Below are 11,062 nucleotides of genomic sequence, written 5' to 3'. Positions count from 1 at the left end.
ATATTTGTCTTCTACAATGGGAAAATTGAAATAAGGTGAGGCAACAATTTACTTAAAGACTCAATGTGTTTGTGGATACTGGATACTAAAATGATGTCAATGAAACTACAGATCCCTGCCAGACTTTTCCTTGTTGAAGGATGCCTTTTTACGAGATTTTGTGTACTCAAGAAACTTGAATTCAAGTAGTTCCATAGCATGTTCATCTGAAGGAGAAGCCATTTTGGTATGCTCTATGCCTGCCCATCCATTTCTCTTTATCAGACTCTTCATTGTTTAAAGCCTTTATCTACGAAACAATGTTTAAATTTTCAGTCATAAAAATGTACTGTCTTATAAATATTCTATTTAATTTTATAGTTAAACGGAGAAGAGATCTATTTTTCTCTACGCTCTGCTAGGATGAGATATACATGTATGTTTCTATGCCATAGTATGTAATTTTATAGTTATTATTATTTGGTTGAGAAGCTCATGTGATGCCCTGAAAGCTCTGTTTTGAGTAGTTTTACTATAATCAATGTGTATTTGAATTGGATCAGGATCAGTTCAAATTTTAAGTGCTTCATCATTTTTGATAACCAACATTTTTGTATACTATTTCAGTTATGTATTGGTTGCCTAAAATTTTTGTAGTGACTATCATTTAGGCAGATCAATTTATCCTATAAAATGAATACTGTAAAGAACTCTTATAGATAATAAGGATATTGACATGAAACAAATAGCAAGTGACTAATGCAAAAAAAAAATCCTTGTTTCCTAAAGCTTGTTAAAGGCATCTGTTAAGGTATACTTAAATCAATTATGTTCATAAAGGCATCTGTTCTCTATTTTGGTCCTTGCATATATAACCACAATTATAATGAACTCAGCATTGATCAGACGAAGGAACTAGAGATTGATTATGTACCTTTGCTGCTCTGCACACTACTGAAGTGATACATGCATATTGACAAGAGTGGATGTAGAAAAACAGAATGTCGCTTATTCATCATTTTTAGATAAAAATATATTTTTGCCTTTTTTAATCTATTTTGGCTCCTTTTTAGCTTTCTTTTGCAATTTCTTATTACTTGTTGTTTTGGATGAGCTTTTAGAATTTCTACTACCAATAACTCTGAAATGTTTTTGAGATATGTTGTCCAAAAAGACAAGAATTATGGATCTATAGGTGCTACCATAAGGTCCATTTTTCCCAGAAACTAAAATTTGTGAAGGAATACTAATGTATGAGAAGGCATGATGAATATAAACTAAACTATGAATTTAGATCACCATCTTCTCCTTTTTGTCAAATACATATCTTGGATTCAACATATCTTCTGTAGCTACAACCACATAATGCAATTCTTTATTCTTAGCAAAAGAATAGAGTCATGTTAACCTGTTCAAGAGAATTTCATTGCAACAGCAATCTGTGATAGAACACAGGAATACCCATTTTATGAAATGTTCCTTGCATAATGTATCTGCAGTTCAGATTTCTAAAGCATCCATTTTGTGTGTGGCACAAAACTGCATGGACAATAGAACACGACTTCCCATTTTTTGCATAATGTATCTGTAGTTCATATTTGATGTAGCTTGTGGGCTTGTGGCATTATATGGAGATAAGCTTGTGAGAAAACTTAAAAATTCACATAAATATGCTTGGTAACTGCAGGTACTAACTGCATTTGTTGCTCCATTTATTATGATCTGACAGTTGAATGCTTCATAAGTAGAAATGTTGCAATTGTTGTAGAGATTTCAAAATGGTTGTTCATAAGTAGAAATGTTGCAATTGCTTCCCATTTCAAAATGTCCGCTTTTGATTTTAAAATGGTTGTTTTTCTGAAGACTAAACCACATGAAACACAAGCACTCATGGACTACACTTTATATAGTGAAAATCCTAAAAATATGTAACCATGGTCGAAAGGTATACATGGAAGATTGTTTAGACTTCAGTATATTAGATTGTTTCACTGAATTTTTGAGCTATAGAAACCCAACATTTGATATCACTTGAAAATTTTATAAAAGAAAATATGTCTCATATATTGTTTCATTAGACTTTGCATCTAATTATTCTTTCAGTTGCAATAGATACTAGAAAGTTGTTCCAGTTGACAAACAGTATGAACATATGGGCATGCCTCTCCCTTTTTTAGTTGTAGCAGTTAATAGTGCCCTCTCTGAATAGATATCGAACCAAACAGTTAAGTGGTCCATTTTTGCGGTCCTTTTTTGTCATTCCCTACCAAATTTTTTTTACTTTTGTAGGTGCAATTTTCTCTTCAATTGTTTGTATAATCATGAATTAAAGATAGGCACTTTAGATTTCCGTAACCTATTATCTCTACGAAGTTCTAGAGACAACATAATTTTGAGTAAAGCCTATTGATGTGTTGCACCGGCAACAACTGGACAAGAGTTCCGCTCAAAGCAATCAAGGTGGATTTATGGTTTCCTTACCTTCAAAGTTACTTGGCTTGAAGAGCTCTGGTACGTTGAACCAGTTAGGAGCCTTGCCCCCACCCATATGACCCGAAAGCTAACACAAATGTCAGCTGAGATGCAGGCCGACGTGCAACTGGCAGCCTTGCTGCACCACAATTGTAACCAATGTGATGGATTTGATATTTGGCATTTGATATGGAGAACCAATGCATCCGGAGTCTTCTCTATTTCTTCTGTTAACTTGTCCGAGAATGCCAGCATATCGAAGACTCCGCAGCAAATTTTGCTGATGTTTGAGAGCTTACAGAGTGAACTTCCTTTTGGTCATATAACATTAGACTTATTCAATTTTCACATTTAATTCACTTATGTTGTCTCATGGTATGTTCATGTGAGGGCAGTTGTATGTTAATGCCATGCTCTATCTCTTGTGGGTGGTTTTCATGCTTTTAATGGGTTCGTGCATTCCCCCTGTCGTTTAAGTGTTATCTTGCTTCTGCCTCTCTCTCGTCCTTGAAAGCAGTACTGGTGTGATTTTTGAGAGATCATATGTTGCTCTCAGGAGTGTCATATTATTTAGGGCTTGTTCGGTTAGGAGTGGATTGAAGGAAATTGGAGGAAAACATATCTCTTTCTATTCAAAATTGAATAGAAAAAAGATTTAATATACCTTAATTCCCTCCAATCCACTTGCAAACAAACAATGCCTTAGAGTGTTTTTGATTTGATGAATTGTATCATTTTTTACCCTTTTCATATGAACAATTGATTCATGCTTATGTTTACGATTTTATTAGGAAGAAAAAAACAATTGGCCCTGAACTTGCACGCGCAAAAGTTACATCCATTTGCTATGAAAAATGTGTAGTTCTAATGTTGTGCTAGAGATTTATTTTGATTTATTACTATATTATGTTCCCGTTGCAACGCACGGGCACTCACCTAGTCTTTATTAAGAGTACAGGTTCCTGGTGTGAGAATGTCACCCCTGGCCCCTAGGAGGTGGGTTCTAATTCTAAAGCTCTCGGGTACTGTTCTGCAAAGCTTCAGGACATAATTTAAATGGTTTACTAATGTCACCAAACTGTGGGTTCATTACCCAGAACACCGAGGGATCTTTAAGAAAAGGACCACGACTAAACTGCACGGATCAGCTAGAGCCACGTGACGTTGATCCTACGGCTTGGATCGGTTGGCCGAAGCGATACATTGGATTTAATCCAGATCGTGCGATCACAAATCTTCGGTTGAGATTTAAATAATCGAAATGGTATTGTTCGGTTGAACCCCAATCCATATGGATTGAAGGGAATTGAGTTGGTTTCAATCACTAGTAAGTTAAAATCCCTCTAAATCCATATCAATCCCTTCCAATTCATATGGAACGAAAATAACTGATCTAATCTGGATCGTTCCTCGTGATCTACGACACGACGCATCTTCATCCTCTTGGTTGCTAACCCTGGCGACGCTCGCTAACCACCACAGTGGCGCCATAGTGGACCTGCATGACCGGTCATTCTAGTGAGAGAGCTTGAGCACCGCATGCTTCTACACATAGAGAATGATGATGCAAAGTTTTGGAGGGGATTCTCACAACAACTGATGTCACGGGAACTCCCAACCACGACGTAGGGCAGAAGCACGGTGTTTCGTGACTAGAGATGGTAATAGGCTCTAGATTTTACACTATAAATTTTAAGAATTGAATTGATCGGACTCTATTCTATTCATTTTTGAACTAACATTATTTAAGAGCTCTAACTTTTTTTGGAGGATCCATTACCACCCCTATTTGTGACTCTGGTGACGACTCTTCTCGCTCTCCGACCACTCCTCCCGGTGTGGACTTTCTCTCCCTATCGTTCGTCACTTGGTTCATGGTGGTACTCTCAACTCTTCGGTTCATTGCGATGTTTGGCTCCTCGGTGTTGGCACAAGATGGTTAAGGAGGGGGTGCTCGGGTTATATAGCCACGAGGAGATGCCTAGGATCGTAATGGCCGGTCCCTGATCGTAACCAACTTGTTCGGTTGTATTTCCTTATTATTAAAGCCGGATGGAAATGATGCCTATGAGCCCATCCACGCCATCCAAAAAAATCTTAGTCGTTTGATCGTGGATCGTTGGTTCATTTCCCCCGCATTCTATCTCGTGCGCCCATGGTTCTTATCGCCTCTGAAGACTTCTAGGTTGCTCTCCTCGCTTGCCCTCGCTTTGTCTCTCTTCATCCTCCGTCTCTTCCTCTAGCTCGCGCTCTATGAGGGGCTCCCGGTGTCGTGTCCTATGCCCCCGCCGCCGCCCTCGGCTCCAGCGATAGCCGCCAGCGCTTCTGAATCCTGATCCCACAGTCTAGGTAAGTGGTTTCCATCTCCACGCCGCTCAAAGGTCGTTGCCCGCCATCCCCCACCCACCTCCCTCCTTCTCCTCAAATGATGTCGCCCGTCCGAGGAATCTGAGGGGACCACGTGCGACATCCTCAGCGTCGTTCTGCCCATCGCGTACCTCTCCCTGTGCCGCCTTCACCCATCCTCCCACGCGAGGGCAACAAACATGGAGGCCCACGATAGCCGCCACGAGGAATGCCAGCCACCAGGTAGGTCGGTACACTCTGACGCTAAAATCCCTACACCCCTGGGCAACGCATGATCGGGCAAGAGCCCTGGTTTCTTCCCTGCTCATGTCATGCTGCCGGTGTGTGGGCATGGAGCCAAGCACTATTGTTAGGTGTGTTTCCCTCCCCATCTACCCCATAATGTTGTCTAAGATCTCTGTAGATCCAAAATGAGGACAATAGATACTTGAGCTTTACAAATTTCTATCCTTTGGCTCTTCATCTTCTAGAGCGTTTAATTGCTTTTGATCCAAAAAGATTTGTCTACTACAGACACAGTAAACTCAATCAGAACACACTAGCATGTACAAAATGGCAAGAACATGTTACATGTGGAATGCATCGAACGTATAGAGGACCAGTGCCTAGAGGCTCAAATAGCCTACATAATCGATTGACGATGGTTGTTACTTGACGCTGTTGGTTGGACAAATGGGCTGTAGTGGCAAATGAGTAGGTATGCAAGACAAGCAAAAAAAACAAAAATGGTGGTCTGCTAGAAAGAGCACTTGGGCCTAGTGGGCCTAGAGTGCAGTGGCCCGTTATCCTTCCACCGTTGGAAGCGAACGGTATTCGCTGCTCTGTGAAACCAGCCTCACGCATTGCCCGCCGCTCTAGAGAGAGGGACGCCATGGCCTTCGCCAAAGCGGCCACAACCCAACTACCAACTTGGAACGGGCGGGCCACAGATTGCAGTACCAGGCCCGGGTCCAAGCGCCACAATTGGCATCCACACCACCTTATTGCCCCCGCTCGGGTTACAAGCAGTCGCTAGCTGCTCGGCGAGTGTGGCACTGAAGAATAGATTTTTAAGCTAGTGTTGTCTCATGTGAGCAAGCGGTGTGGTGCTAAATAGCATAAATGACATGCAGATGGCAGAGCTTGTTGTTGATATGTGGGCCGGAGAGAGTGGGGCCTTTCCTTTTAATCATGTGTTGCGTGAGAGCGTGAACAGCCAAAAGTGGCAGCACGCAAAACACAACAGCAAAAGAGCCGGTACATCCTAATATGACTCTCCAAAAATTCAATTCACTCTATAAGCGAATATATCATGATCTAACTGTTTTTACGCTTATAGTAATAAACGATACTATTATCGACAGTGAGACGTCTATAATAACTTCATTAATTCCATCTTAAAAAATTATCGACCCAGTTTTCGAAGATGTTGACCCTGCATGCGCATATTTATAGAAGTTTATAAATTATACAGGTGAGTATGCGTCCGTTGAAGCATATGATAATAAGCATTGAACTGGAATAACTCCTGACATCCAAAGGGGTCAAGGTTGCCTTGCCTACAGGCTGGCAAACTCAATTCGTACCTGTTCTGTAAGACTCGATACGTATTGAGCTCGAAGAAGTGCTTCGAAATCTAACAGGCAAAAAATCCTGACAGAGAAATCCCAGTTAACAGAACCAATGGGGTCTGCCTGTCGGTTGCACCAGTGCTAACACGCGAGGGAGGTGAGATCGGTTGTGCAGGCGTGAGCGGTTAATGGGCCAAGGGTAGAACTGACCCATGTAGTAACAGGTAAGTTTCTTCTTCTTCTTTTCATTTTATTTCCTGCTTGCCTTTTATTTTCCTATTTTATTTTCAAACTTCAAATTACAAATTGGGTTTTGAATTTCAACTCAATTTAAATGGACAAACAAAATATGAGCAATTTATATTTAGTTATAAAGTTGTAAAGTCGTTTGTTCCTGAACTAAAATCAACGAGACTCTGGTTCCAGTCACGCACCGTCGAACTTGAACATCACGCGCCGCGGGTCGCAGTAGCACTAGCATCTCACAAAGCTTCCCTTGTTGTTGATATGTGGGTTGGAGAGAGTAGGCCTTTCCTTTTAATCATGTGTTGCGTGACAGCGTGAACAACCAAAAGTGGCAGCACACAACAGCAAAAGAGTCGGTACATCCTAATTTGACTCTCCAAAAATTCAATTTACTCTATAAGCGAATATATCATGATCTGACGATTTTTACGCTTATAGTGATAAACGATACTTTTATCGACAGTAAGACGTTTATAATAACTTTATTAATTCCATCTTAAAAAATTATTGATCCAGTTTTCGAAGATGTTGACCCTGCATGCGCATGTTTATAGAAGTTTATAAATTATACAGGTGAGTATGCGTGCGTTGAAGCATCTGAGAATAAGCATTTAACTGGAATAACTCCTGACATCCAAAGGGGTCAAGGCTGGCTTGCCTACAGGCTGGCGAACTCAAATTCGTACTTGTTCTGTAAGACTCGATATGTATTGAGCTCGAAGAAGTGCTTCGAAATCTGACAAGTAAAAAAAATCCTGGCAGAGAAATCCCAGATTGCGTAGTTCATCAGCTCGTGGCTCTAGCTAAGCAGAAATCGCTGCGCCTGAGCGATAGATTATTTGTTACTTGGTGATGTAGAACCTTACAGAGGTCAGCTTAGTAATAGTAAAATTTCCATGCAGTCTCTTCTCATTGTTCGAAAAAAATTATTCAGGATCTCTTAAACATATATATATATATATAATTAGGTGTGTTACTCCTGCGCTGATCGAAAGCAAGGAACGAGCATATGGTGTGTCAGCCAAAGTATTTAGTATGCAGAGTGTTCTTGCGCATTTGTGGAGTAAAGAGATCAGGAAGTGACACATTTCACGAAAATAGAAGAATGATGACATGCACATATACGACAATTCAATTCTACTACAGAGTACCGATCTACTATTGGTTTAAATTTAGACACTATTATGCACGCAACAAGTACGAGGCTTTCCATTATTTCTAAATTCTGTCTACCTCTAGAACATTATAAGCAGTGCCCTACCCTCCATTTCATCTTCCTACCAGAACTGGTGTCTTTGTGCTTTTCCTATTCATGGTGCATCATCGTCATGCGGCTCAGGCCCAGGCTCAACAACAGGTTCAATAACTTCTTCCCTCAATTTAGGCGAAATGTTGTCATAAACCACTTCGACAGGCGCTACTCTTCTTATGGTTCCTACCTTCACATACTTGCTGGTGAACTTGTTGTAACTAACTCGGCTGAGAATCCGAGGAAGAATAACCTGGCATCCTGGTCCCACACATCAGCGAAATAAAGACATGTCGCGCACGCACGCCACGTGCGAGACCGTTACTGAGCGAGCTAGCCCACCCTCCAGTGTCTGATTAGAGACATCCGCGCGGCTAGGAGTCCGACCAGTGGGGCCCACCTGTCGGTTGCACCGGTGCTAACACGTGAGGCGGCGAGGGAGGTGAGATCGGTTGTGCAGGCGTGAGCGGTTAACGGGCCAAGGGTAGAACTGACCCAGGTAGTAACACGTAAGTTTCTCCTTCTTCTCCTTCTTTTCATTTTATTTCCTGCTTGCCTTTTATTTTCAAACTTCAAATTACAAATTAGGTTTTGAATTTCAACTCAATTTAAATGGAAAAACACAATATGAGCAATTTATATTTACTTATAAACTTGTAAAGTCGTTTGTTCCTGAACTAAAATCAAGTTCCAGTCACGCAGCGTCGAACTCGAACGTCACGCGCCACGGGTAGCAGTAGCACTAACATCTCGCAAAGCTTCCCTTGCGCTTGTCCACGATCTTCTGGTCTGGTCCGAAAAGTCCGAGTAGTCGTGATAGGACCGTAGAAATAGTAGATTAGATTAGATTGGGTTGTAACAAACCTGGAATCCCCTTGAGCCGGCACTATATATATGCAATGCCATATGGAGGGTTGTTCTCCATCCAAGGTAGGGGCTGCAGGTTCCATCTCGCACATTAGAAAGATCGCGAGGAAGATATAGCTAGCAGCATGGGGCGTCGGAGCAATCTAGTTACGTGGCTCCTCGCTTTGGTCGTGCTAGCCCTAGCCCTTTTCGCCCGGCCGTTTGCCGCCGCACAGATCAAGACCACCGACACGCGCTGGAGCTTCCAGCTTCCTTTACCAAGCGGCCTCCGCGGCGCCGAGAGCCTCGCCTTCGACGGGAAGGGCGAGGGGCCCTACGCCGGTGTCTCGGACGGCCGCGTCCTCAAGTGGGGCGGCACAACCGTCGGCTGGACCACGTTCGCGCATAGCGCAAACTACCGCAAGATACCCCTGTGCACGGCGGGAGTGGTGCCGTCGGAGGAGACCGAGAGCATGTGCGGCCGCCCGCTGGGCCTCCAGTTCCACGCCAAGACCGGCGACCTCTACATCGCCGACGCCTACCTGGGGCTCATGAGGGTCGGCCCGGGCGGCGGCGAGGCCGAGGTGCTCGCGACCGGCGCGGGCGGCGCCCCGTTCCACTTCGTCAACGGTCTCGACGTCGACCAGTCCACCGGCGACGTCTACTTCACCGACTCCAGCGCGACGTATCCCAGGAGGTTTAACACCGAGATCATGATGAACGCGGACGCGACGGGCCGGCTCCTCAGGTACGACGCGCGGACCAAGAGCGTCGCCGTGCTGAAGGCCGGCCTGCCGTACCCGAACGGCGTGGCGGTCAGCCGCGACGGGGCACACGTCGTGGTCGCGCACACCGTGCCCTGCCAGGCGTTCAGGTACTTTCTCAGCGGCGCCAGGGCGGGGCAGTACGACCTGCTGGCCGACCTGCCGGGGTACCCCGACAACGTGAGGCGGGACGGCAAGGGTGGCTACTGGGTGGCGCTGAACCAGGAGAAGCAACGGCTGGACGCGACGCCGGCGACGGCTCCCGTGAAGCACCTGGTGGGCGTCCGCCTGAACGCTGACGGGGAGGAGGTCGAGGAGCTCACGGCGGCCAAGGGCGTCACGCTGAGCGACGTGGCGGAGATGAAGGGCAAGCTCTGGTTAGGCTCCGTGGAGCTCGAGTATGTCGGCTTGGTTGCATGAGCTGCTGCGTCTGAGTACCAGCATTAGTTAGCTATGATGTTAATTAGGAACTTAGGATTAGGAATTGCATTAGTAAATTTAGGAACTTAGGTTTAGGAATTGCATTAGTAAATTTAGGAACTTAAGATTAGGAATTGCATGATAATTTCAAACATTAAGAACTAATCTGAAGATTGTTTTTTCATTGCATAATAAATACTAAGGTATTTTTTTTAAATGTATGGGAGAGTTTTATGAATAATCTTAAGATGAGTCACACCATTGAATGAGGGTGGGCAGGCTGAGCCTCAGCTCGGTTATCAAGATAAAATATTTCTGGATTACTGATGCAAATACCCGAGTTGATTCTGGTGAGAGGTTGCTTTAAGACTACTACTCGTTATGAACTTTCCGTCCTCAATTGAACTATAGAGGTGCGAGACTGATATCAGAGAGATAAAAAAAGAAACCGGAAAACAGCAACGAACAGTCCATCAAGTTTATTTCACAATCACTATATCTTTCACAATCGTGGTGAGATCATCTTCCAAACTGTTTCAATCAAGTAAGCATTTTTAGCAGAATCCACCGTTCAGGTTGACACGCTGGCAACAAAAAAAAACATTTTTTTCTTTATTCAGATCTAATCTCTGTGGTAATTACACACAATTACACATGCTAGAATGTTTCATTTCAATTCAGAAGTCCTGTTAAACCCCCTTAATGGATGACACGCTCTTCAGAGCCATTGAGTTGTCCAAGAATTTTGGAAGCAAAGTGTTCTTCGATCTCAATTTGGCATTGCCATTGTGGTCTTCCAGAGATAAAATAAAGGAGGTGATAAACAGGGCATGGAAAGAGCTAGGCTGATATCATAGAGGTGTCAAGGGATGAGCTAGAATTCCTCCTATTTCATGAGTACTATGAATACAAGAGAAACACCTCACCTCACAAGAGAAACTGGCCACAGCTACAACTAACGATTATTGTGCATAATAAAATGAATAAAGTTCAATTTTAGATTTAAGGTTGTACATCTAGAGGACATACAAAGTGCGGGAGGCTCCCACATGAGAGGCTCTACATGTGGACTATGGAGTAAATACAAACATACACTAAAAATTCATCAAATCTGCTAATTCTATACTCTGTGGTACAACATGGATCCTCTTTGAATATCTTTGCATGTT

The 11,062-nt window shown here is 43.2% G+C and overlaps 1 protein-coding gene across 1 annotated transcript; it reads left to right on the top strand.

The window, feature by feature from the left end:
* The first annotated feature begins 8,805 nt into the window (after positions 1-8,805).
* LOC103636494 (protein STRICTOSIDINE SYNTHASE-LIKE 10) lies at positions 8,806-10,070 on the top strand. The gene has a single exon (XM_008658837.2). It carries the CDS (start codon positions 8,856-8,858, stop codon positions 9,891-9,893), a length of 1,038 nt encoding a protein of 345 aa, XP_008657059.1. The 5' UTR covers positions 8,806-8,855; the 3' UTR covers positions 9,894-10,070.
* The last annotated feature ends 992 nt before the right edge of the window (positions 10,071-11,062 follow it).

The sequence above is a fragment of the Zea mays genome, chromosome 8 (assembly GCF_902167145.1).
Source record: "Zea mays cultivar B73 chromosome 8, Zm-B73-REFERENCE-NAM-5.0, whole genome shotgun sequence".
Lineage (NCBI taxonomy): Eukaryota > Viridiplantae > Streptophyta > Magnoliopsida > Poales > Poaceae > Zea > Zea mays.
The sequence above is the reverse complement of the archived record's forward strand: the minus strand, read 5'-3'. Positions and strand labels throughout refer to the sequence as shown.

Excerpts from the sequence above, each read along its gene's own strand:
- LOC103636494 (XM_008658837.2), top strand. The coding sequence starts at position 8,856 with ATGGGGCGTCGGAGCAATCTAGTTACGTGGCTCCTCGCTTTGGTCGTG.